Source organism: Apus apus, chromosome 2, assembly GCF_020740795.1.
Source record: "Apus apus isolate bApuApu2 chromosome 2, bApuApu2.pri.cur, whole genome shotgun sequence".
Lineage (NCBI taxonomy): Eukaryota > Metazoa > Chordata > Aves > Apodiformes > Apodidae > Apus > Apus apus.
In genome coordinates this window covers 135,960,368-135,987,604 of record NC_067283.1, presented here as the reverse complement: position 1 = coordinate 135,987,604, position 27,237 = coordinate 135,960,368, and the positions used below count along the sequence as shown (strand labels likewise).

At 44.7% G+C, this 27,237-nt stretch overlaps 2 protein-coding genes across 12 annotated transcripts in view; both read left to right on the top strand.

Annotated features, from left to right (window-relative positions):
• The window catches only part of UBR5 (ubiquitin protein ligase E3 component n-recognin 5), an 83,478-nt gene extending 82,304 nt beyond the window's left edge, over nucleotides 1-1,174 (top strand). For all 11 annotated transcript variants that reach the window (XM_051612229.1, XM_051612230.1, XM_051612227.1 and 8 more), the window contains one exon: nucleotides 550-1,174. In XM_051612229.1, coding sequence (XP_051468189.1) covers nucleotides 550-762 — 213 coding nt within the window. In that variant the 3' untranslated portion in view covers nucleotides 763-1,174. The remainder of the gene's footprint in view (nucleotides 1-549) is intronic.
• A 7,452-nt stretch (nucleotides 1,175-8,626) lies between these two features.
• Nucleotides 8,627-26,956, top strand: RRM2B (ribonucleotide reductase regulatory TP53 inducible subunit M2B). The gene is made up of 9 exons (XM_051612231.1): nucleotides 8,627-8,742; nucleotides 13,345-13,500; nucleotides 15,086-15,202; nucleotides 16,252-16,385; nucleotides 17,185-17,279; nucleotides 19,596-19,729; nucleotides 22,898-23,002; nucleotides 24,080-24,193; nucleotides 24,676-26,956. Exons 1-9 carry the CDS (start codon nucleotides 8,689-8,691, stop codon nucleotides 24,826-24,828), a joined length of 1,062 nt encoding a protein of 353 aa, XP_051468191.1. The 5' UTR covers nucleotides 8,627-8,688; the 3' UTR covers nucleotides 24,829-26,956.
• The last annotated feature ends 281 nt before the right edge of the window (nucleotides 26,957-27,237 follow it).

Sequence of the window (27,237 nt, the reverse complement as noted above, 5' to 3'; positions counted from 1 at the left end):
TACAGTTATTAAAAGGAAACAAGGACTAATGTGAAAAGTGGTATATCTAGTGCACATTTGTTAAGGAATATCTATGGTTACACCTTGGTAGTGACTCTGCTCTACCAGTCAATATTTCACACATGATAATAAACCAAATATTCTCTGTTGTTGCCTTTTGTCTATACAAGTACTATATTCTGTAGTTACTGACTGGTTTGTGAGAGATTTCTGATGCTTTTTGTATTGATGGCAGTCACCATCTTCCCAGGTTGATGTGGGTATGTTTCATTGACTGAAGATTTGTTGGAACAGGATAATTTTGAGTGCTGCTTTTATCAATTTCTATGGAAGGATATAATAGAATAAGCAGTTGAGGAAAATAATTGAAGGAAGGTACTTAAAAGCCTGTGGCATGATCACTGAGTTTAGCTGGCGTATTGAACAGAACACAGTACCATCAAACTTGTGACTGTGCAGTTCTTCTTTAAACTATCCCTACACAAAGTGTAGGCAATATGACTTCTGGCCTTGTACAGCAACATTTTAAATGCCATCTTCTTTTTTCAGGTTTATTTTTGGACATCAAGTCCATCATTGCCTGCCAGTGAGGAGGGATTCCAGCCTATGCCATCAATCACAATAAGACCACCAGATGACCAACATCTTCCTACAGCAAACACTTGCATTTCTCGCCTTTATGTCCCACTCTATTCCTCTAAGCAGATTTTGAAACAGAAATTGTTACTCGCCATTAAGACCAAGAATTTTGGTTTTGTGTAGAGTATAAAAAGTGTGTATTGCTGTGTAATATTACTAGCTAAGTTTTGTAGATTTTTCCATTTGTCTATAAAAGTTTATGAAAGTTAATGCTGTCATACCCCTGGTGGTACTTTAAAGATTTAAATGCAAACATTCCTGTACTAAATTTGTAACGCAAAGGCGTAAGGAGCACTAGCAATATCTGATTGCAACAGTGTGCTAGTCAGTAACTCCTTTGCCTAACCCCAGCCAAAGATGACAGCAGAACAATATAATTTACACTGTGATTTATCTTTTTGCTGAGGGAAAATATGTAAAATGTTCTGAAAATTCACTGCTGCCTTTGTGGAAAGTGTTTCAGCAAAGGTTCTTGTATAGAGGGAGTAGGGAATTTCAAAATAAAAAATTAAGTATGTTCTGTGTTTTATTTTAACTTTTTTTATGGTGTTTAATTTGTGGTTGGCTGCAGTTGTGTATCATGTATATTGAACTTGTAAAAAGTTCCTGACAGCTGAGATCCCAGAGTTGGGATCATTCACTTATGATACCACTTTCATTGCAATTTTGCTCTGATTGCATTGAACTCTGGTGCATCAGATACCATCACTAATATTTTGCATGTAATCTGTACCTTTAGTGGTTTTGGGTTGGGTTTTTTGTACATATGATGAGGCCAATGCACAGTATTTCATAGTTCACAATCAACATTTTTGTATCCCTGTTTCAGTGAACAGACAGTCAGGAGATTGTTCCGCTACCAGTTCTAACCCAACACTTGTACTGCATTATCTAACTATGTAAACTCAGCCTGGGCACTTTCTGGTAACTGTAAAATGTTTATAAGATCATGATTATTGAAGATACATTTTGGAAAACTTTAATGTTCGTGAGCAGCTTAACTTCTTTTGTATCCTAGCCTTTTTTTAAGTATCTTGTTACAGTTTTTTAATAAAGAAATTACAGACAAAATACCAAGTCATACTGAAGAAACCATAGTTTTTATTTATTTAGCCATTTATACTTTAGCTAACAGCATACACTAAACACAGTTCATTAAAAATCGGATTTTTTTTAACTGAAAAATTGACCTGCAGAAGACATTCAGCCCACATTTTACAGTTAGCAGAGAATCCTGAATGAAACAGGCCAGGCAGCCCCTTCTTTTCACAGAATTGGTTTGAAGGGAAAGTGGCTTGTTCTGAAAAATAGCAAGGTGATTAAATTAGAATAAAATTCTCAAGACTGCATTGTAGTGGGTTTTATGGCATGTTCTCTTTTGAAGTGGCTGGTGGCTTTTGGGGATGGCAGTCATTGACCATTAGTTAGGGTGTGTTTTCCCTAGTGCTTGAGAGATTTTTTGAGAGTTAATAAGTTGTTAATAAAGGAAGGAGCTACTTCTGTGTCAAAACAAATTTCTGAAAGCTTAGCAGACTGAAGTATTGAAGGTTAAGGACTTTTGTGGTGGTGATGTTCTCCCCCTTTCTCGCTTCTCCAAGCCCATGAGCCCATGTTAGTGATTTATTTCCTTCCTTTTGTTGGGAAGAGCTAAACTAACGTTCCATCAAAATCCGAGTGGAATTCACCTTTGTCAGAGTTCCACTGGGTTATCCTTTCTGTCAGCTAGTTGAAGATGACTAGAAGTTAGTTACAGCAGTGATTTTCAAAAAAGCTTGTTTTCATCATTTATTTACTTGCTAGAGGTATGGAGGGCAGTTGAGGTCAGAAATTGTGATCACCAGTTGCCAAACTGATGCAGAAAATCTTGTTTTCTAAATAAGGCTGGCTGTTGCAGGCTTGTGTAGTTAAGCTGTAGATAAATCAAGTAAACAGATGTAGAATTATTTCTGCATATACTAATACTTCCTAAATAAATTGTCTGAAAAAAGGATAGTTTCCATGTATGAGGATTGGAGTAAATTCTGGATTTCCTGTTGTGACTTCCAGTGTATCTTAAGTTCAAAACCATCAGATTTTACTATGTTAGTATCAATTAAAAATAAAAAGCAGCACAGCTACACAAGTTGAGATATAGGTGTATTAGTATAGAAAAAATGTATATTGAGATAGCTGTTCTCATATAATAAGGAGGATAGCTACAAAGGTACAGAGCAGCTTATACCTTATGCCTGAATTTCTAACTGGTGTAATTATTTCCATTTCCAAAAATGCCTCTAACTGAAATGTGTAAAGTTAGTAGAAAGAAACAAAATAAACTGTTTAGAATAGGCATCAGATCTACAGTCTGTGGAAAACCTCCCTCCCTCACAAAGCTTTTTGAGACTTCATGTATTAAAAAGTATCCAAGGCCCTTGGATGCAGGGCCATATAAAAATGTAAAATACTGTGTGTATATATATATATGTATTGTGTGTATATGTATATAAGTGTATGTGTATGTATAACATATAAATATATGTTATATGTATATATATTTCTGTATATAGTTTAAACATTTTTTAAGTCCTGTAATGTATAGCTAGACAAAAATTATGCAGATAACTCACAGTAGCTCACCATATATACACACACAAGGCATTCTGATAAGTGGAGAGGGAATCTAGAATGATATATGCTGTCGTCATTGACTTGAAATGTGTATGTAGCTTTATAAATAGCTTTTTTTCCTCTGTATGGTATATTTAAACTATATCAAGATTTTAATAAGAAAAATGTTTATTAAAATCATACACCTCATCTCCCTTTGACTTAAGCCCTTCTGTTAGTTCATTTTTAAGATGTGGTAGAGAAACTAGCTAAAGGAAAATTCTGTAATGTTTACATTTTTTAATAGTCTAAATCTTTAGCTGTTCATAACTGCTGAAACAGGAGATAAAGGTAGCTACTAATAAAATGTTATAACCAACTACTAGACTAGTTGCTATTCTGAATCTAGGGAAAACTGACACCTTAGTGCTAACTTCCATGGGTAAATACCAGCATTGGTTTCTGTTCCTTAGCTAGTGGTATCCAACGCAGACTGTAAATGACTTGCTCCAGCTTTGATAGTGTTTCAGAAGTGAAAAGTTGTATGCACTTGTCATCAAGTGGCCTTTCCCATCTGCTTAGTTTGGGAGTAACTTTTTTTTGCTTCAAGTTAGTAATTGGCGTCACTGGATAAATTGCAGAGAAAAAGCTGTAAACTGGCAGATTTTTAAACTGAAATCAGTCCCCTTCTTGTACAGCAGCAGTCATTCAGGGAGGCAGAGGGAAGGAAGTTTTTCCTAATCTCTCAACCTACATTTGTCTTTGTATAATTTGCTCAATTGTATGCAGACGCTGTATGCTGTTTTTCCAAAGTTTGCCTCCACACGTGCATCCAAAGGGAAGTGCCTGGAGAGCAGAGCATGAGCTGTTCCTCAGGAGCTGGTGTGCAGGGGCTGCAGCTCCCCGGTCACCACCAGCCGCCTCCTGGCGCTTCTGCTGCTGGCAGGGAGCCCTAGTTAGCACATCTCTTTGTCATTCGTTAACACCACATGAAAGATTGTTCAGTAGGTTACCAGTAGCCTCCTCGGAAGCTTACTTGAAAGAAGCTTACTGCTCTTTAAACACCCATGTTATAGTGTCCTCCTAGCCTGTGGATTACGTCTCTGTGTGTGAGCCTGTAAATGCCATTCTGAGCTTTTTTTGTCTGTACTCAATGCTTCATTGGCACTTGGATTTTTCTGGCTTCCTCTCTAGGGCAAACTGCAGACACCTAGCTTAGTAGCTTGGATTCCCTTTCTCTCTTCAAACTCTGTATGATTTGACCTTCTTTCTGTACCTCTTTCATTTGCCTTTTTAATAACGTCTGCCAAAATCAAATAGAAAATTCTGCAAGTCTGTATTAACTGGATTTTAGTGTGCATGGCATTTGCTAATTGCAGGATCTGAATGTTCACACGCAACTGAAATGTGTAGATAAGTTGGTCATGCCAAAGTTTCGGTGACTATCTTGAACTCGCAGTGCTGGAAGTTCCCACATGGTCTGTGTTGGGAGGACACAAACAGGTTTCACAACTGGAATCTGGTTTATGTCACAGAGTAGTCGTTGCCTGGCAGGACTTCCTAGCATCAGCAGGAGCACTGATGGATCCTTTCCTAGTTGGAAATTGTTTTTGTCCTTTTAATTTGCAGATATTTGAATATCACCACTGAGCAGATCTGCTGAACTGAGAAGCACGGGAGGCTTTTAATTTTTTTAATATATATTTTAAGGATTTTCTGCAGAGTTGTCTTTCAGAGGATAACTATATCTTGCTTGAAACGCAGGCCTGAGAGTCTTTAAATTTTTTCCCTTTCCCCATGGTTTTCTTAATGATGGCATTGTTTGTCATTATATCACCAAAAGTTACTCTTCTAGTAAGGTACCATTTAGTATAAAAAAGCAGTTGGTTGCTCCCAGTTGTTTCAGGACTTTATTCCATAATGGTGAAACTTTTCAGTATCTCTTGTGCAGAGACAACAGCAGCTAACACATCTGATGTTTGAATACCATAATAATGCAAGCCTACTGGACAATAGGTCGCTGCCACAACCTTTGGTAAGGATTCTCTGCAAGGATGCTTGTAAGACAGTAGTTGTTTTTGGACACACTGAAATTATTCACAAATTGATTTTCCTACAGTGAACAGCAAATTTCACTTGAATTTCTAAATGAAAATTATTCAATTTACCTGAAATGGCATTCTTCATGTAAAAATTATATGTATAACGCACTTTTAAAAGGCAGCTAAGTACTCCCAAAATAAGTAGTAGCTTTTGGGGGAAGGAGGGAAGAGGTATTACAGTCTGAGCTGTGATGACTGCATTTTGGATGCCTTGGTAGCTAAAATTTTGGGTCTTGCTTTGTGTCAGTAACTTTCTTTGCCTTGCCATGAAAGGGTACTTTGCCCCAAAAGTTGTCATCAATGGTATAGATTACATTTTCTTACTGCTTTTACTACTTCAGAACTACTAAACACAGTGTGAACTTCCGGATTGTTTCTATTCGTGTATTTCCAAAGAGGGATGTGGACAGGCTCTTTGAATAGATCAAAATTGCTCTGCTGGACAGTGCAAGCTTTGGGAATGCAAAGCTCTGCTGGTAAGCCTGCAAGATCTGGGTTTGTCCACAGGTCTACTAAAGGTGTGTGCTGCTGCTGCACCTGCATTGCAATTAGCAGAGCAAGAGAGGTGGTGTGAAGCCATGGGCCACACTCTGGGAATGCCTGTTCTGGTGTGCTGCCTTGCTGTGGTTCTGCTCCCCTCTGTGCTGCAGGGTGTCCCACACCTCTGGGAAGTGCCACCATGGTTTCAGGATGTGGTAGTGGATGTGATCCTGTGGATCAGGGTCCCTCCCCATGCAGAAACACTTCCACAGCTCCTGTCGTGCATGTTCGTTGTGAGTGGGCACAGGTGAGGGGCTGTGGGGACTGGTGCAGGAAGGCTGTCACACCACTGGGAAGAGCTAAGGAATGAGAACAGCTGCCACCACCTGCTGAGGAGCTCGTTCTAAATAAGACACCGTGGGTACACTGGAGGAATCTGCACTCTTGCAAAGTTGTGCGTAATGCTGTATTTCATATGGATGTTTATTCTGCTTGTAAACTACAGTTCCACAAGTGCTTTTCTGTATTTCAGTGTCATGTATGTGATGAAAGTAATTTATATAAAACACCTAACAGATGTTGGTGCATTTTTGTGGAAGTACAAGGACAGGCAACTGCTGTTTTCTTAATCCTTGTACATTTACTTTGCAGTATTTTTCCTTTGTATATTAATCTTTAGTTACCATGTAAGTAGATGTTTGCTGTACATCTGTAAAAAGGCAGGTGTGACTTCAAGAAGTTGACCTCAAATACTTGAACTCCTTTCTGTTGCTAATTAGTTTGTGGTAGTTTTAAAACCTTGTCAAATACTCAGCAGGACCATCCCTTATTTGAGGAATTTTAAAGCAGCAGTCAGGATAGTCAGGTTAGGGGGCTAAGACAACTGATAGGCAGGTCAATGTTATTTTATATGATTAGTGTGCTTGAGTTTTGCTGCTTGGTTGTTTGCCCAGAAACTCATACATCTCCTTGAACACCATCCTCCCAGCATTCTGTGACTCTGTGAAACCATTAATACAGTTTGTGTTGCACACACCAATATAATTTCTCTGTGTTAATGGGTCAGTTTGGTTTGTTATACATCAGTGTTCCTCCAATAATTTGCTCTGGACAAAAAACTGGAATCCCTGGTACTCAGTAGGCCAACGAGTGGAGCTGTTGTTGGATGTGACTATTAAGCAACTTGTATGGTATCTCTAGGTAATTAGACTCAGAGGCTGACTCAGAACAGAAGTTAGGTAACAGCAGATAGTGTAAAACCACCTTTCCTCATTTACTGTTGTGTGTTTCTGGTGCACTGTTTAGTAACGTGCTACTTGGGTATGTGTTTCTGCTCCTCAGAAAATTCTGTGTCAGAAAACCAAAGTTGTTTTTGTGCTTAGAACCAGCACTGTCACCTGTGCTACACAGATCTTGCCATTGAACTTTCCTTGGCTGCTGTCCTGGTGAGGCTTGAGCTCCTCTCTCAAGACAAAAAAGCATCAGGAGGCAGAGGCAGGTATGGTCTGGAGGTGCCCAGCTGGCCTAGCTCCTGCTTCTCATGCTTGGAAAATGGGGAGAGGGGAGGTCTCAGTCACTCTCTGGTGGCCAGGTGCCTTTAAAAAAAACAAATCTGAAATTCTTATTGTCAGAGAACTAACAAAACCAAAGGTTACCTTTCTGGAAAAGGATACCACACTTCCTCGAAGTCCCAGCCTATGCACTATGTACCTTTCATGGTTGCAGGGTGGTTGGGGATGTTTGACCAGCATTTGGACTGGAGAGCACTGGACAGCAGTTGCCGGGATGGTGCACAGTGTCCATCAACTCATCTCCACTGAGGAACACCAAGCCTCCATGTCCTCTTTCTCAAGGAGCTGCCCTAGGCTCCAAAGCAGTTCTCTTGACCCAGAGAAGTGTGGCTCAAACTTGCGAGCTGCCTGACTGTTTTGGTGCTCATTAACTTCTTCTTCTCACTCTCTGGTGTTTGTTTTTGGATTTCTGTCACGACAAGCCAGGCCATATACATTGGTGAGGTTTTTCTTCTCTTTTCCCTGTGGACTATTTGGTAAATGACCCACAGGTCTACGGCAAAGGGGCCCAAGGGTGTGGCCAGCTTTGGGATGAGGAAGGAAACCACTGAACTCTTGACGGTTCCCAGCTCTGGGTGAAGTATCTCTGCTTGCAAGAAGTGACAGAAATACATCCGTAATACTTTGACTCGCGGTGTCCGCACTCACTGGCCCCTGAAAGCACCTCCCAGAAACACCACTATGTGTATCTGTTAATTACTGGAGGGTGTTCTGAGGTCTGTACTAGCTTAGGATGTATTAAAAGATTATTTTTTTTTCTTAAGTAGGTTGCTGCTTCTTGTACAGAGTGCCCACTTGTACCCCATCACGGACGCTTCAGCTTCTGCCTCAGTGACAGCTCCCGCTGCCTTCCCCTGCACCCATTCCTCGACAGAGGAAGTTAACTCCCTCCACGTGTTCATCTCCCATTAGCGTCTTTCAGCGGCTCATCGAGGGTCTTCTTCTAGTGGGGGGTCGCTGGGGTTTTTTTCTGTTGCTGGGTTGGGTTTTTTTCCTTACACGCTCAGACCCCCCCGCTGCAAACCACGCTCTCCCCGCCCGCAGCTCTCCGCCTCCGCTCTGGCAGCAGCGGCCGGAGGGCCGGGCCGGGCAGGGCAGGGCCGGCCGGCGCAGACCTGCCCGCACCGCTGCCCGCAGCGCCTTCCCCTGCTCCCGCCGCCCCGGGGCCTCCCCCGGCCCGTAGCTCGGAGTCGGGCCCGCCCCCAGGCCGCAGCCGCGGGGCCGCTGTGCGCCCGCCCCGGAGAGGAGGGGCGGCCGCGGCCGTTCCCCTTCAGCTGCCTCCGCCCGCCCGGGCCCGGTCGCCGCCAGCCATGGGCGAGCGGCGGGGGAAGGCGGCCCTGCAGGAGGCGGCTGGGCCGCAGCGGGTAAGGCCGGGGCCCCGCGGCGGGTGTCGGGGTGCGCAGCGCCCGGCGGGGGGTCCCGTCCGCCCCGGCGAGAGCTGCCGTGGCCGTGCGGGCGTCTCCGGGAGGCGGCGCGGCCGGTGGCGCAGCCCTGCCCGGAGCCCTGCCCGCCCTGCCCGCAGCCCTGCCCGGAGCCCTGCCCGGAGCCCTGCCCGGAGCCCTCCCCGCAGCCCTGCCCGCCCTGCCCGCCGCTTTCGCGTCCCCAGCCTTGCAGGCACCGACCTGGCTGGGCCCTGCCCGAGCCGCCGGCTCCCGCCGAGCGCAGCGGCCTCCTGTGCCTCCCGGTGCCGGCAGCTGCCGCCGCCCGCAGCCTCGCTGCGCCGGGCCTCGCTCTGCTCCTGCCGTGGAGGGTCCCGGCCGCCCCGGCTGCCCCCGCCCGCCCTGCGCGTCTGTCTGCAGGGACGGCTCCGTGGCGGCGGCTGGGAAGGGCACGGGGCCGCCCTCGCCCTCCGCCCCGCCCGGGCTGCGGAGGGACATAACCTTTGGGCTCGGTGGCCGCGGGGAGCACTGATCTGGTTCGTGTGGTGCGTAAATACACTTGGCTGGGGCTTCAGAGCCCGGTCTCGGCCAGGCCCGGCGGGCTGGCGGAGCTGTGCCCTTCTGGGAACTGGAAGGCAGAGCTTCTCCTTTCTGCCCCGGGCTGCCCTGCAGACACACACGCCAGGTGGTCCTGGCTCCCCGGTCCCTGTGGACCAGGGCAGTCTGCGCCAGGGATGCAACTGCACGCCCTTCGGGGTTCTCCCCAGTATGACCCTGCAAGGCCAGGCTGAGGTGTGCAGAGGTAAGGGATCAGAACGGCAGAGAAGCCTGTGTCATCTTCCCAGAAGTGTTTCAGCAGTACTCACGTTTCCAAAACTGGGATGTGCTGTGTTAAACGCAAGCCTAAAAGACTGCTTCCATCCGTGAGCAGCACACGGTGCCCGCGATGAAGAGGTGCTTGCTGGTGTGTCAGAGGCAGGCAGTGGTGCTGTGCGTCCCCTCGGTGTGCAGGGCCTTGTGCTCCTCGGGCCCTGTGTGGCAGAATCTGTCTCCTGGTGATCTTCCCAGCCTCTCCATGAGCATGGCCTGCACAGCCCGGGGCTGGCCTGAAGCCTTTGGAAGCTCGTGGGATGCTTGTGCAGTCTCTCACAAGGATACAGAAGGGCTCATGGTCACATACCATGAGGACCATGTCACATCACAGTGCTGGCTCTGCCAGCACCCTTAGCTTTTTCCCTGGTTACAGCTGATAGAGGGCAAATAACCGAGATGATTGCACACATAGCCCAACAGCTATTGGGGTGATGGCTGTACAGGTGTATGTTAATTATTTCCTAATTTGCTGAATTTGAAATTGATGCAAAGTTCAGTGCCACTAGGCAGTCCATTGGGTTTATTGTAATCATCGTAAGAGTGTCTGTAGCAGTTGCAGAATAAGTGGGATATGAGGTACTGGAGTGTATCTAGCAGTGACACATGATTAAGAGAGTGGAGCATCTGCCATAGGAAGGGAGGCCATGAGTGTTGGGCTGTTTAGCCTGGAGAAGAGAAGGCTCCAGGGGATCTCATCAGTGTGTGTTAAATACCTGATAAGAGAGAATAAAGCAGGTGGAGCCAGGCTTCTCCCAGTGGTGTCCCTTGCTGGGACCAGAGGCATTTGACACACACTGAAACACAGGAGGCTCAATTTATACGTAACAAATAATTTGTGAAGGTGGTCAAATGCTGGCACAGGTTGCTCACAGAAGTTGTGTTGTGTCTCTCCTTGGTGATACTCAGCTGAATGTAGTCCTGGGCTGGCTGATCCTGCTAGAGCAAGAGCAGCTTCAGCTCTTCCATGTATTTGGCTGATGTTGTCCGAACAGAAAATAGCATGTTTGCATTATAAACTGGATGCTCTTCATTATTACGGTGAGCGTTGGCTGTTTTATGCATCATCATAGGGTTAAGGACAGGATCGGGGGTGCAGACTCAAAGCAAGGTCTCTTGGCCTTGTAACTGTTACCTTCTCTAGCTCCCTGCCAGTGCTGCCCGAGGCCAGGAAGGCAGAGCTGGGAATATGTGCTCCTTCAGGGCAAAGTGGTGGCTGCTCTGAAGCCTCGGCAGTGATCAGAACGTGCCACAGATCTGAAATTCAATTAGAGAAGGATCTTGCTTGAATTTGCAGCAGAGTTGTACCAAGACATGTACTGCCTTACCAAACAGGCTAAGTAAGAAGTATTAATGGAAACCAAAATCGAGGGAAATTACTGTCTAGTAGCCAGGAGCTGCCTTCCTGCCAGCTTGGAAATGGAGCCTGCCTGTTAAACTCCACTCAACCCCCCTGATTTTAAGTATGGTATAGTCTATGTTGACTGACCCTTTTTTAAAATTAAAAAACCCCACCAGTTTAAAAAAAAAACTTGTGTAGTTTTCCGATTCTGTGTGATGGTCCTGCTCAGGGTCATGCCATTGCTCTGAGTCTTTGGCTCCTAGAAGCCATCCTTCTGCTTTCCTGTTGTCAGGGCTCTCCAGAGCTTACACACTGCTTCATGGGCCTTTTCTTCTTCTCTTGCCTTTCTCTCTCACTGTGCACTGACAGTATTTTGGGGGCATCGATCCCTCTCCCTCTGGTCTGTGGCATGGCAGTTGTTAAAGGCCTTTGGAGAAATGTCAGTTCTTCTTGGCTCAGTGTTGGTCTCTTGGTCTCTGGTTTTGCTGCCGTACTGGAATTTTGCTTTTCTGTGCTCTGCTTCACCTCTGTACACCAGAAGTATTTTTCAAATTCTTTCCCTGCATTATGGGCCCTGCATGCTGGGTTTTGAATGGCTCAGGAACATCAAGGCTGGGGTTAGTGGCTGCTAGTCCACCTCGTTAAGCTGAAATAAATACTTGGGGATAGTCCCCAGGCAGATGGAAGGGTTTTTTGCTCAGGAAAACGCTGGGCTAACGAGGAAGGCTTTTGCAGTGTTTCCTTTTTCAAGAACGATGGTTGGTGCAGAAGCAGATAGAGGTGCTAGCTGCATGGCAGGTGCTGAGGTGTGTGCTGAGAGGTGCTGTCCCCGCTGGGCCCCTGTGGCACTTCCAGTAGATTACTGGAATTGTCTCTGTGTCCTGGGAAATACAAAAGGTCTTGTGCTCTCGTGGCTTTCAGCAGAGACTCTGCTAGGTGGTACTGGGCAATTTGTCTCATGTAATTGAGTAATACTTAAAAATGCAATAAAGTGGTAAAATTGTGACCCAGAATGTGCTTCCTGATGTGTTTTCTTTGGGAATCTGTGGTGCATATACCAGCTATGCAATGTACACATTTATTTGCTTGTTGTTTGTTTTTTAAATGTGAGTAGAATAATTTGCTTGGGGGTATTTTCCAAATTTAAGTTGATTACTTTTTGTTACGTGAATTGTTACAAGCAGACTGGGTAGGGAAAGGACTTTGGCATGTCCCAGGACTGTAGAAGCAATGGTATTCAAAACCTTTTGCTCCCTTCCCTCCTGTGTTCCATAGAATGCCTTGTATACTGCCTGTGCTTCGTTACCCTCTACAGTAGAGTCAGCGGGATCTCGGTTGGACCCAGACAGGTGTCCTACTGGCTGAGCTTTTGATGAGTGTGAGTCACCAGCCCTTCTGGAGGGGTTGCATCTTGATGTCCTGACAGCTCTTCACAATGGTTGTCTTCAGGAGGTGCTCGGTGGTGTGCCTGGCAGGGGTGCTGTCTGCTGGTGATCCCAGGGTTCCCAGCTGGAGGTGAGGTGAAGGCTCAGCTGATGGAGTGCCCTCTCAGGGCTGCTCTTCACTGTCCCATCTCCTAGATTTCAGCTGTCCCCACAGTGGCCACCTGGCAGCTCCCTGAGGAGGAGCTGTGCACGGCATTCCCCAGGAGCCTTCACAGGGGCAGCAGGCTGGGGTTGGGTGGCTCCAGGCTGGGCTTTTCCTGCTGCTGGAAAGAGAGGCACTTGAGCTGCACATCAGCACTTGAGGGAGAGCCTCCAGACCAGCACTGGCAGGCTGGCTGCCTTCTGCTCACCACAGGATAGCATACATGAAGTCCCTGCAGAGACTTGCTGTGGCACATGGGATTAGTTGCTGTGATCTCATGGGGTTTTTTTCAGAAAGTCCATCCAGGCCCAAGTGTCTCAGTGCAAAGCAACTGACCTGGAGGTGAGCTGGGCAGCCAGCCGGGCGGGGCTGTGCCAGCTGCGGGTGGCGGCAGCGTGCGGTGTCCCCAGGTGCGGCGGTGCGGTGGCCGGGGTCTCCCGCGCTGCAGAAGGGCGCTCGGCTCTGCTCTGCTCTGCTCGGCTCTGCTCGGCTCCGCTCGGCTCCGCTCCGCTCGGCTCCGCTCGGCTCGGGTCCGCTCGGCACGCAGGCGTCGGGCGCTGCCTGGCACCGGCAAACCCAGCGGGAAACCCAAAGGAGCGCTGCCGCGGCAGCAGCGGGAACACGGATGGAGGGCGAGGGGACACGTACCCCAGGGATGGGCGATGTGTCTACCCAAGGGGGGCGGGTGAGTGCGTGACACGGGTGGCTTTTGAACTGCACCTTTGGGGTATGGGGAAGAAGTGGAGTAAGTAACAATGACATTAACCAGGCTTGTGCTTTACCTTCAGAGCTCTGCTCCAAGTGCTGCTGAGAATGGCTTGGATCCTGACGAGGAGCCTCTTCTCAGAAAAAATCCCCGCCGGTTCGTCATCTTCCCCATTCAGTACCCAGACATATGGAAGATGTATAAACAGGCTCAGGCCTCCTTTTGGACAGCAGAAGAGGTGAGTCCTGGTGCTCGGATTGGTGTCCTGGTGCTTCCTTCCTAGCTCTGCTCCTGGCTTCTCTGTTGTAAGGGTTAGAGTTAATTGCATCAAACGTGAGGTGCCTGCACAACAGCAGGACCCCCTTTGTAGACAGTGGAATGAAAGCTGCTTCCTCAAAGCCATTCACGGGAGCTTCTTTAGGTGTTTGGTTTAGGTGCAATTGTATCCCAGGGTGCTTCTCTGGTTATAGAGGGAGCTGATTTGTGGTCAGGTAGCTCCTACCCTGCTATGGTCTCTGTACCTGTAACTACCTGCTTGCCCCTGTAGGGTGTTCTGGGCAATTTCATGTAAATGCTGTTCTTTAATATTAGGTGCCTGTTTATTTTCCAGAAAGATGGTGATTATCAGGGACACTTGCTAAAAATTGTTTCTAATGGACTCCTGATTGCCCTGGTTAGATGCTTGCCCTGTGTTATAATACAAGCAAGGTTTCTGCTTAGCCAGACCTACACAGTACTCAGCTCACTGCACTTGTAGCAGTGGAGGCTTCTGAACACTGCACTAATCTGGAGAGATTACCTGTCAGCTGACCTGGTTGTTCCAACTCAGAACTTCTGCAGCCTTTACTTGTTTGTGAGCAGTGATCTGCAATTGCAGAGGAGTGAGCTGAATGCACTGGCAGGCTCTGAATAGGCCAGACAGCATCCTGGGATGGTGAGGAGCAGCTGTTTGTAGAAGTGTTATTTCATTGCTTGTCTGGCTTGGCTGCCCTGTTGCAGTAGAGGTTGATTTAAGCTGTTGAAGAAAAAACATTTAAACTCTGCCTGATCAGCATTGCTCTTTTACCATATTGCTGGTTCCTTCTTACACTGACTTAGTGTCTGCCGGTGTGTTTCCAGAGGAACTGGAGTGTTAACTGTAAGACTGGTTGTGTATGTATATGTGTATATCACATATATACACACATACCAGTTTTTAGGCCTCTGTGTTTTTCACATCTGGCCCTACTTAACTGCTGCTGTGGTTCAGAAATGCCTCCAAGCAAACAATCAAGAAAGGCCTGTGGGAGGGATGCTGTGGTTTTCTACCATGGCTAGAATTTAGCTTAGTAGATGAGAGCAGTTGCACAGTGCTTGCCCTGTGCCATTCTTTGGCAGGATGGAGGCTGAACACCTGCCAAAGGCAAAAGTCCTCGTTTTTTGCACACCTGGGTATAGGTTTCCTGGTGTATCAGCACTTCTCAAGGAGAGTTTAAGTGTCTCAGAGGGAGCTCTGCTTATTGATACATGTTCATACTTATGACAAGAAGACACTTACACTTTTCAAAATACAAATTATTCATAATTCAGTGGGTGCTGATTTTTATTCCAAATTACAAAAACATAAACTGTAAAGCAAACATGATGTTACTGTTGCAGAGGGAGGCAGCAATACTGAAGTATGTCTGTTGTCTTTTACAGTCACATGTATTTAAATTCTCTACATGTAAAGACTTGAGAGCATATGCCAAAATTCTGCCTCAGTCACCTGACTAGGCTGCTTCTGTTCTTGCAGAATGACAAACTCAAAGGGCATTAACATGTTTAATTTTTCTTTTCATTAGGTTGATTTGTCAAAGGACCTTCCTCACTGGAACAAGCTGAAAGCAGATGAAAAATACTTTCTCTCTCATGTTCTGGCATTTTTTGCAGCCAGTGATGGAATAGTAAATGAAAACCTGGTGAGAAAGCTTTAAGGAGAGCTTATATACTTACTCATCTTATGGGCTTACTGGCTTTTCATTTAGTGTTATGGTTTTTTTTCTCACATGAATGGCTAAGTTTATTAAATGCATACTATTTTTCTTCCCATCATCTCACCTTTGCCAAGGGGAAAAAGCAGCTTGTTCTGCTGAGGCCAGTGTCTGAGTTAAATTGGATCAATTGTGGTCAGCAAGACTCCAAATCACATAACTCTTAGACACATTTGTTAAGCTCAGCCTTCTGCCCGGCTGTGGTGATCCTCATTTCTCAATGGATTAATGGACTCACACACTTCTTCCCATACTTGTGTTAGATGAGAAGTAGGGTGGGATTGTGTCATGCTCTGTATTCTTCATTTTATCATAGAATGGCTTGGGTTGGAAGGGACGTTGAAGATCATCTAGTTCCAGCCTTCTGCCATGAGCAGGGACTCCTCCTACTCGACCAGATTGCTCAAAGCCACATCCAGCCTGGCCTTGAGCACTTCCAGGGAGGAGGCATCTACATTTTGATAAAATCCATTTTGCTCTCACTGAAAGGCATGATAGAATCTTTTAGGGCAGGTGGGTGCTGATAAAAAGGTGGGGAAATCTTTTTGCTGAAATCAATTCTGGACTGCAGAATGTCTCATCACAAGTTATCAGTGGTATCGGACTGCAGATGTCCACTTTGGATCTTGAATGTTGGTATCATTGTTGATATGCCATAGTATACATGCAAATATTGCATGAACATGTCTTTCTGATATTTTTTTTTCATGATGAACAAGAAGTCAGAGGCTTTGTACACTTTGAAGTGTTTACTGTCACAATATTGTGCTGTTCTTCTCCTGTGTGCGTGTGCCCTCACATTTCACCGCAGCTCTCTATCCTGCATGTTCTTCTGACATGTCCTGTTGACATCTCTGTGAACTGCTCCCATCCTTTCTCTGTGATCAATATCTATGTCTCTCTCATAAAGTAGTTAGAGTACTGTAATGCAGGACTAATTTTACTGTACTCATTGCCATGCTTTCTGATTTTGGTAGGTGGCACGTTTCAGTCAGGAGGTGCAGATCCCAGAAGCTCGTTGTTTCTATGGCTTTCAGATTCTCATTGAGAACGTTCACTCAGAGATGTACAGCTTGCTCATAGACACATACATCAAAGATCCTGAGAAAAGGTAAACTTCTGGATATGTTACAGACCTGTGGGAAATGTATCTCCTAGTCCAGTGACACCGTTGTTGGGCAGCAGCATCTGGGGAAGTTGGGCATGGTTCCTTAAAGCTTTCAAGGCCTGCATGCCTGACTCCCAACATGGAGTGAAGTATTACTGACCAACAGACTTGTGTGGGAGTGTCAGGAGGTAAGTTAATGTTTGTATAAACCTCTGATTGCAGGAAGTCTGGAAAACTTCCTAGTCCAAATGGCAATACATTTGAACAGAAGCACTTTCCCTCAGAGACTCCACCATGGTGATGGTCAGACAGAACTTGGTTTCCCACCGTAGCATCCTGTATAGTGACAGTGGAAGGGCTGCAAGGTTTCCTTTCAGGTGTTTAGCACGGGAACAGAGTCTGTGCTCATAGGAAGTGGCCCCGTTCCTTTTGTGGAGTTGGGCAAGATGAGGTTTAGCTCAATGGCTATGAAGTGGCTGCCATCTGGATTGAAATCTGAGAGGCAGCGTGGTCTGGTGAGTGGACACTCCTAGGATGGGATGTTTGAGTTCACCTCCCATCACTACAGCTCACCTTCTCTGAGACCTTGGATTTATCTCCCTGTGCCCTTGTCATCAGAGATCATCACCCTTTTGGGGTGGTAACAGTCTCTTACTTGGGTGAGTTGAGAGCCTAGTGTTATGGGTTCTTCTGTCTGGTGGAACCAGGAGGGACAACCAAGGCAGGTTTATGTAACTCACTTATTATTATGTTGATGTTTTCTCTTTGTTTTTTGTTTGTTTGTTTGTTTGTTTTCCTTTAGGGATTTCTTATTTAATGCTATTGAAACAATGCCGTGTGTCAAGAAGAAAGCAGACTGGGCTTTAAAGTGGGTTGAAGACAAAGAATCTACTTTTGGTATGTAGCTTCTTAAAAACTTGGTTTTGTTGCACATGTCACAAACTAATCCTCTGCTGCATTCCTGGAACATGAGACAAAATTCTTCACGGGTGATCCAGTGGCTTCAGGGTCTCTGGTTTAACTAAAGAACTACAAGTAAATTAATTGTATAGTAATGGCAATGCACAGAAGAAACACGTTATGAAAAGCATGTGTCTCTGTCTTTTTTTGTCTTTATACTGAACAACTCTAGTTCCTTCAACATTTGCTTGTAGACCTTGTTTTCTATGAGTTCTGAATATTTCTTCCAGTTGGCTCTTATTTTGTACTCCAGTTTTGAGAACTGGGCAGCTGAAATCTTGCAAGTCTGGGCTTTTTCTGTGTTCATGTTCATATATGGACAAATTTTTATGATTTAACCATTTTTTGCAACAGCACAGATGAGCCTGGACAAAAAAGATTCGAGAATGATCTGTCTCTAGTGTTTCTGTTTTGCTGTTGGGACTAGGTTTCTAGTTTCTGCATCTCATTTTAGAGCTGGGACGCTGGCTCAGCTTCCATCTGTGTGGTGCAGGGCATCCTTTCCCATGTTCGGCACTCAGCCTATGATGTTGACTGAAGGATGTGTGGTAGCTAAAATTAATAATGGGCAGACTCTGTTGAATTTTCTAAACTACACATCCTCTATACTTAGAGAAAGTGTAGGAGATGGAGACATTCAGCCAGATGAACAAAATACATCTGAATATCATTCTTTTGCAGCATCTGTTGTTCACCACTCTTGTTTGAGTGGGGTTCTTTCTGTAGCTGTAGATTCTCCTGTCCTTGAGCATCCTGCTGCCTCTCCAGTCTGGCTTTGCTTGCTGTGTGTGGAGTCCCTTCTTCATCTCCTTCATTTGGCTCCCAGCAGGATGGCATGTGGCAGGTATCAGGAGGTTCCCTAACTGAAAAAGCAACCCTCCCACCCATCCCCCTGCCCCCAAATTTCATGCATCCTATCCACATTTTTGTAAAGTACATTTCTACTCTTCTACTTTTTCATCTTATTGAGAAAACTTCCCAAGTTTAGAACATTTGGAAGGCCCAGATCTTTACAGTTTAGGGATTATGAGATACAGTATATGAAAGTGGCTGGTTTTTTTGCTTGGTGTTTCTTCCAAGATTGGGGACCTGCCCTGCAACCACATCTCTGCAGCTTTGGTTGATTTCTTATGCTGTGTCTGTTCTGTGGACAACCTGTGATCATGTTATGGGGTGTTGCTGGTGGGCAATTTTTGTTTCAGTTGAACTCACGTGTTTGATAGCTAGTCAGGTGGAATGTGGTAAAAAAGATACTGATAGTTGGTCTTGTGCTTCATTCAAGCTACATTGTAGGAGCAGCAGGCCTCCACTCCCTTCTAGAAGTAACCTAGGAGATTTTTAGTGTTACTAGACAAATTATTTTCCTTAGTAAGTTCTGTGATACTTTTAAGTCTGTGTTGCTCTTCATGCTATTTTCCTGACTTGAATTTCTTCAGATGAGCCAGCAGATGGCATTTGCATCTCGCAGAAGTGGGACATTGGCTGTTTTGGGGTTATTTTATTTTTTAAACAAAATCCTGTGCAGTTCTCACTGGGAAAAGGCACCAGCACTTAATCCAGAAGCTATTCATGTTAGAATATACCCAAGGATCTTGTGAAGGTTTTTAAAATAGAGTACATTGAATGACATGTCTTCACCAAGCAGTCAGATGGTTTTATAGTCTGAAGAAAAACATTCCTGTAGGGAGCAGGGAGAACTGGGACCAGCAATGTTGTTCTTTCCTTGGATGAAAAGTGCAATGACACGTGGGCTAATAGAAATAGTTATTTGTGTCTTGATGAATTTATGTTCTGTGTTCTTCTTGTAAGAATGTGGGTTTATGTAGATTCTCAACAAACAGAAATTAAGGTGTAGTGTTTTTTTCTTAATTTATAGGAGCTCAGCTCTTCTCTCAGTTTTTTTTTTTTTTTCTCTTAGTTACACAACCATTTTCCTGCCTTTTAGCAGTAAGAGATGAAGGAGTGCTTAGGTCTTGGTCCCTTTGGACAATTATGTTCTTTCCCTTCTGGCCTGTGACAGTTTCAGTGGGTGCCCTGGTTCTTCAGTTCTGCTGGGGTTGCCTGTGGTTAAGTGCTGCTGCATGTGTAGACCCTGTATGCTTTGGGATCTGCTGAAAGATGTGGTCAGAGACAGCACCTGGTGCTGCAAATGGAATTGCTCCACTTCAGCCTCTGTCTGATGCACATGGTGTATCTTGCTGTCAAACAATACACTATTTTGTGTCTAACTGAAAATGTGTTAATGTTAAACAGGTGAGAGAGTGGTTGCCTTTGCTGCTGTTGAAGGCATCTTCTTTTCGGGTTCTTTTGCTGCTATATTTTGGTTGAAGAAGAGGGGCCTGATGCCTGGACTGACTTTCTCCAATGAGCTTATTAGCAGAGATGAGGTAATGTATCATGTCCTACATACTGTCTGGGAAGAAAAGGGACTTTCATGGGGAAAGGAAGAATCATATTCATAAAGATCCCATAGTCTTACCAGAGCAGCCCACCTCTTTTCACAGGGCAGGCTGAAGGGAGTATGAAGAGAGCAGAAGGCAGTGTTTGGGTGGGAACCAGGGAAACAGAATCCAGTAATGAATAGGGGCTGCATTTCTGCATATCACAGAATCACAGAATGTTTGGAGTTGTAAGGGACCTTAAAGATCATCAAGTTCCAACTTCCCTGCATGGACAGGGACACCTCCCACTAGAACAGGCTGTTCCTGAGATGGAGCCTTTTTAATGCTGATAGTACTGGAGACCAAGGAGGTGGTGGAAGACTGAGTATATTCTCTGTTAGCCAGCAGCAGGGCTTTTCAGGAAAGGTCCTGGTAGGTCCTGGATACCTGCCAGGTAACTGCAGCCCTGCTCCCTAGAGCTTCTCCTGCAGTTACCTGCCTGCACCTGCTCTAGCCTCACCTCCTAGGCAGCACAGACAAGAGACTTCATTTCCCTAGAGCAAGTGCCCGGCCCTGCTTCTGCAGCCTGGCAGAGGAGCTGCAACTGCTGGCATGTAGGAAGACTGGAGTCCTGCTAAGGAGCAGGCTATTCCCAGAATATTTTTAAAAGGGAAAAGAAGCAAACCTCTAGCTAGGAGTTACTAATTAATTTAAAGCCTAGGTGCTGCTATGTCCCTCAGCAGAAATACCTGTTTTCAAAGGGAGTAAACATAAATATTCGCAATAACTCAATGCACTGTATGATCAAAAAGGTGGACTTTTTGGATTGAAGGGTTTCTTTGTTTTCCTGTGCTGTGAAGGGAGGCAGAGGCCTGGCTGCTCAAGGACTGGTGTGGAATTGCATGGCCCTCAGCTGCATTGGAAGCTTACTTGGGACAGGATGTGACTCCTGGCCTTGCTCTGCCTTAACTGCTTCAGTCAGGCTCAAGCAGCCTCCTTGTACCACTCCCCATTTGCCCCTAGCTGTGGGTCCCATAGCTTGCAGACAGCTTGCTCCATCTGTGGCCTGGTATCATTCCTCTCCATGTTCTTGTGTTACTTCACAGCCTGAGGATCTCCTGGGAGGAGGCAGCTACATGTCTGCATTAGAGGGGAGTGCTGCTTAGATTAGGATGTGATGTGTCTGAGGGGCTGCATGTCAGCACACTGAACAGGTGGCAGGCCAGGTGCTGACCAGTGCCCTTTCTTTTCACTGCTTCCTGCACCACTGCCTGCCAGTTGGCAGCAGTTGCTGACGGTTGGGACCTGTCTTTAAGGCACTGCACAACTTAGGGCACTGTCAGCACTGAAAAAGCAGAAAGACCAGTTTTGTATGCAGTATAAACATGCTAGTGGTTTTGACTTCCCAGAGTTGGTCCAAAACAATGAAGAGCTTTATCATAATGGAAGTAATTTCCATGGATTAGATAAACCGATTTGATAGGAGGAATCTTACAAGATGCCTTTAATTTAAAAGACACTTTTGAAGAAAGTGATATAACCAGTAAGTAAAACCAAACAGTTCTCCAGCCTTTCTTTTGTCTTCCGTTTCTGTGAGTCATCGCAAACTGATCCATTTGAGTGAGGAAGTATTTGTTTGTTAAAAGGATGACTGTCAGGTGAATGAGATGTAAGTTCCTCTACACAGCAATGTAACTGTACTTCTCTGCAGAGTTGAGCAGCAAAAGACTGAGTTTGTCTTGAGCTCTGTTGGCATAATTCCAACTGCAGAGCTGTTAGGAAGGGTTAAGGCTGGGTGCACACAGCACCTGCATTGTAAACCAGGAAATGCTGTTACAAAAGCAGTGGCAGTAAAAAAAAATCCACAATGGAAAACTACACAAACTGTTTTTCTGATGCACCTGAACAGATAAATGGTTAATGCTCAACATGTTTTTTTGAGCTGCAGCCTTTGTTCCCAGGCTCTTCTTGGAGCTGGTGCATCTATGATTCTTAAAGGTGCAAAGCTGCTAAAAGCACCAGTCAGTGGAGCACACTGGTTCAGGTGGGAAGCCAGACACATTCTGCATCCTGCTGGTGATCATGCCCTGGACAAGACCATGGGCAGCCCTGCAGCAGGCAGCTATTGCTGTCCCTAAAGGGAGAGTTATTTCCCAAATGATGTTGTTTCAGGGCTGTTTCATGAGCTGAAGCACAAGGATTTTGTAGCCTTTCTGAAAAATTTTTTACTACTTGGTTTTGTTTTGAGCCTTGTTAACAAAAGCACTGGATTGTCTGGTAGACCATAGTCTGCCAAATGCTTCTGACTGGTTTCACTCCAGATTTGCCCTCATGATGCTAATAGCCTCTAATCACCTTGCTGTTGAGAGGAGAGATGGTACCACAGTGCTCTCGTCTAGCAGTGGTGGGTATGGCTGAAGCCAGGGGCTCAAGCTGTAGCCAGGCAAGTTGAAACAGAAACTGAGGCACCCCTTGAATCAGCTGCCTGTTAACCCTCCTCAGACTGTGATGAATTGCTCATCTCCTGAAGTGTTCTTATCCTTGCTGGAGGCTTTTCTGAAAATCTGGGGAATTAACATGATTTATTTGGCTCTGTGTGGGATAGCTGGGTGAAATGTGAAGGTGGGTTGACTTGGGGCACAGTAGCCATAGCAAATTCCTCATAGTAACTGCACTTGTTAATCTTGGGTTTGGTGACTAATCTGAATCATCCTTTCTGAAAGTGGTGTGAGGAGAAGCAAAGAACTTAAACCACGTATTTCTGTACACTTATCTTGAAGCAGAGAGCACGTAAAAAGTCTGTGTTGACTGGCAGGTAGTTTTGCAGTTCTTGATGTAGAAGTCTTTCTGCAAAAGCATCTCTGATGGGAGGGTAGGACACAGCCAGCAGCACTCTGTGTAGCATCCCTCACAGTAGAGCAGCTCTCAAAAATATTTACTGGAGAACAATGTGTGCTGAGTGTTATTTTAGCATAGGTGGCATGTGTTGGACTTCAGATGTTACTAACTGGTCTGTAAACTAAAAGTGTCCACTACACGTAGTAACATTAAGACTGTCAAAGAAGCAGGAGACTTGGAAGCTTCAACCTGAATGAGGCTGCCTCAAAGTAAGAGCAAACTATGTGGAGGAGGGAAAAACTGACTGTTTTTTTTCATTGTTCTCTTTTGCTTCAGGGTCTACACTGTGATTTTGCTTGTCTAATGTTCCATTATTTAGTGAACAGACCATCAGAAGAGCGGGTCCGTGAGATCATCACTAATGCTGTTGAAATTGAGCAGGTATGCCTGGCTGTGACAGCATCAGGGGCAGCAGAGGACCAGCCTTAGGTGCAAAAATAAACTAATTCACTTCTAACTTTTGCGATTCTGTATTTGATATGTGGCTCAGGCCTGGATCCCTAATGCAGTGTACCATCCTTTTAATCTTCCTTAATGATGACAATAAGAGTCAGAAACTTTCTGATTCAATTGTCAAGGAACTGGGAGAAGCTGAAGCTGGCAGCTTAATGATAGAAAGGAGGATAGGCTGTATATTTACTATTAAATAGAATACTTCCAATTGGAAAGGACCCATAACAGTCATCTAGTCCAACTGCAACTGTCTGTTAGAGAAGAGTTTATTTACTTATTTCCCTCAGGATCTTTGTCTCTCCCAGCTGTATACACACCCCTGCTTGTCCTCAGGAGAAGACAGGGTCTGTTCTGGCCATGTGTACCATGCTGGGCTCTGGCTTTTTCTGAGGTTGCTGTCAGGTTCTTTGACATGAAGTGCTACCCATCAGCAACTACAAGTTTCTGCACTTCTGTTTGGCAGGATTGTAGTTTACAACTTTTCTATTGTCATCTAACTACTGTGATGGTGGTGAAAGTCCCAGCTTTGCCTCACAACACTGGCAGGTATTGCATTGGTGCCTAAACATATACATAGCTGAGTCCAACACTCATATGTATCCCTGTGCTCTCTGATCTGTCATTCTGTAATGGCTGGAAGCCAAGGGAAAAAAGATTTATGGACCTATTCCTGTTCCCACTAGTATGGGCTGTGGGTTTTATTGAATTTGGAGTTCAAGCTTACACTGAAGCTTGGGATCTTATAGTGGGAAAGGCAGATAAGAGGGGCAGCAATAGAAATTCTTGTGCTTTCCAGAAAAGCATGATAAAAATAAAGGAAGATAGAAACAACTACTGAAAACAGAAGACCCTTCCTGAGTTTAGTGATACAAGTTATTTATTCAGACAACTGCCTTGGCAGCCTGGAGTATCACAAAATTGTGTTACTGTGAAACACAGGTGTCTTCTCTCCTTTCCCCTTCTTAAATTTCATTTCTCTAAATGTCATCTGTATTTAACTTTTAGGAGTTTCTAACAGAGGCATTACCTGTGGGTCTGATTGGAATGAATTGCACTTTGATGAAACGATACATTGAATTTGTCGCAGACCGGTTACTAATGGAGCTCGGGTTCTCAAAGGTAAGAGGTGCAGTTGCCCAAAATGCTGGCCTGCCAGGACAGCCCAGGAAAGCTGTCAGCGAAAATCACTCTCCTAATGTGCCTGAGAGCAGGTCATATTTAGCATTTGCACTTTCTGTGAGTGACAGCTGAAACCACAGCATTGATATATATGCTTTACTATTTCAGAAAGCGAGAACAATTTAGGCCATTGTTTCCCTTCATCTGCTCTGCAGGTTTGTAATTGGAAACTTGGGCTGTGCCCAAGTGCTGCAGTCCTCAAAGGATAATAAGCACCTTGAGCAGGTGAACTTCACCACGGACCAAACTTCTGGGGAGCGACAGTGCTGAATTTGCTTAGAGGGGTGTCCATTGATTCTACAGCATATTGCAGCAGGGGATGATCTAGTTTGAAAGGTTTTGACTGCTTTGTTTGTTGGGGTTTTTTTAAAGCATTGTTACCCTGTCAGAATCACCCATATGATCATGTTTCCCTTCCCCAGGTCTTTCATGCAGAAAATCCTTTTGATTTCATGGAGAATATTTCTCTGGAAGGAAAAACAAATTTCTTTGAGAAACGGGTTTCGGAATATCAACGTTTTGCTGTTATGGCAGAAACAGTGGACAATGTCTTCACTCTGGATGCAGATTTTTGATAACTCGGCAAACAAATGGTGACTGTTTCCCTCTCCCCATCTCACTTTCTGCCATTAAGTTGTCCTCATTTTTTCTCCTGGAATCGGAGTCTACTGGGATTTTTTTCCTGGGTTTTCATGTTGTTTGTTCAAGGAGTAAATATATTTCAATATGTATAATTAAAAAAAAAAAGGGGGGGGTCCTTTATAAAAAAATTTATATGGCTTTTAAAAAGGATGGCCTTTTTAAGATTCCCTTGACTCATCTACTGTGATTACTATCTTTAAAAATTACCTGGATACCACTTTTTTAAGACTTTGGTAGTGTTTTAAGAATGGAAACTGTGTCCTCATTTTATGCTATTTTAATCTGAAAACTAGATGAGGTATCACTCTGTATATATGTTGCTATACATTATTTTCATGGTTTTTATTTTCATGTTTATAGATTTAGTCTAGAGTAAAAGCTCTTCCCTTTTGTCCTGCTGCAAATAGAGTAATAAGTGAATGTGGGAAGACATTAATAAGGTATGAAGTATAAAATCTTAAACCCAGGGATACAGTTTGATCTCCCCATTAATGTGGGTTTTATCTGAAAATATCTTTCTTTGGTTGGAAACCTGGTTCCCGTTGGTTGGAGTTTAAATCAAATACATATGATTTTTGTCTTACAGCTGTTACTCAGCAGGTCACTTGACTCTGAATGGTCCTAGAAAAGACAAGCCTGTTACTAGTGGAGAAAAACCACATCCTGTAGTTCTTTGGCTTGTGCTACCTGATTTTCCCTGCTTCTCTGAACAAGTGCCTTATTAAGCAGTCTGTAGTTGAGCTGAGTTGCAATCGGCACCTGACACTGAAACAGCCAGCTCTGGGTGTTGTCTGTCTTCCCTCTATTGTGCTGGGTGATTTCATATTCTCCCCTTCTTGGTTTCACTTGTGCATTGATGGGGTGAGAAGACATGTCAGTCCAAGGGCTTATCCCCTGAGGTGCTACAAACATACTGTTTGGGTTATAAGGAAGCACCAATAATGTATGAAGGTACTTCAAGTTGCATGTTTAATGTGAACCATTGAAACCCTTGTCACAGAACAGCTGCTGGAGGAAGGTATTGACCCTTCCAAAAACAAATCTTAAAGCAGTGTGGATGAGCAGCACCTTACAAAGGACTGCTGTTTGTTTTTTGGGGTGTTCCAGTGAGTGCCTGAAAACTTGTTTCAATGTCTTAATGTCACATGCAGAGAACAGAGCAATTGAAGAATGGCTAACATACTGCAGTGGTACTTGGGATGGAAAGGATACCACTCAGCTGTAAGTGGATTATTGGCAAATAGGTATGCTTATTTTTTCCAGAGGTGAGGTCTGTGTACATGAGTTAGACAAAGTGTTCTGCTTAATTATACCCAGCATTTTATTTCAGTGTTCAGCAATTTGTGTATGAGCTTTTATAAGTCTGTCTTCTTGTTGCAGACATCTTGTGCTGCTTTTGAGATGCCTGGCAGGAGATGAGCTGGCAGCCCAGGGTTATCGTTGAGGTTTTCTTGCCAGCCCAGATCAGTCATAGCCCTGGGTACCTGAGTTCCATGAAGTAGGTCCACTGCCTTAACGTAGTTTGTAGTGAATAATTGTCCCTGGTGTAAAAATTAGCAGTAAAACTGACTCTCTTTGTTTGGTGCCAGTAAAAGATTATGAGTAAATAATGAGCATGGAAACAAGAGAGCTTTTTTTTCCTAGAGAAGAGCCTGAATCATGTGACATAAGGTACTTGGGGAGAGCAGAAGGGAATCTGGAGAATACAGAGAAAACCTAGAGCTTGTGTCCCTCATTAATGTCCTGCAGCTGCAAGAGAACTGTGCACTCAGAAAATCAACGCCTTTTGGAAATACTGTGTTGATGGGAGAGAAGGAGAAAATGTTGCAAATGAGTCTGGTTTTGGATGGATGGAACCTATTCTTATGTCACTAAAAGTACAAGAAAGTATTTGTTTTGAGTGTTATGAATTAAGATGAGAGTACACAGAATATTTGAGTATAAAATTGCTACATGCTCAGGTTCTGTAAACGTATATGAGATAGCGAAGTGCGGTAGAACAGCTCCCACTCCATTTGTGTGTTATGTGTTAGTTTCAATAAAACTTGAAGGTGGCGAGGAGCATGCCTTCCTTTGCTAGTTACGTGCTTTCTTGTGAAATCCTAAGTGATGAAATTGGGCTGTGCCAGAGTAAGACAGCATTCGCAGCTTTTGGGTTGGGGAGGAAGTGACAAGTGCTCCATACTCTGTCATGCGCTTTGTGAGCTCTCAACTTGCTGTTCCTTGTTCCCAGGAATGGGGTTTGCCATCTAGGGAACAAACAAATATTTTTTTTCTGGAGTTTTCTGGCTCAAGGAGAAATCTCTTAGGCATCCCTGAGATTCAGAGAAGAAATACTGTAG

Coding starts and splice junctions, on each gene's coding strand:
- RRM2B (XM_051612231.1), top strand. CDS start 8,689: ATGGGCGAGCGGCGGGGGAAGGCGGCCCTGCAGGAGGCGGCTGGGCCG. Junction 13,501..15,085: donor CCTTTTGGACAGCAGAAGAG/GTGAGTCCTGGT, acceptor TCTTTTCATTAG/GTTGATTTGTCAAAGGACCT. Junction 15,203..16,251: donor GAATAGTAAATGAAAACCTG/GTGAGAAAGCTT, acceptor TGATTTTGGTAG/GTGGCACGTTTCAGTCAGGA.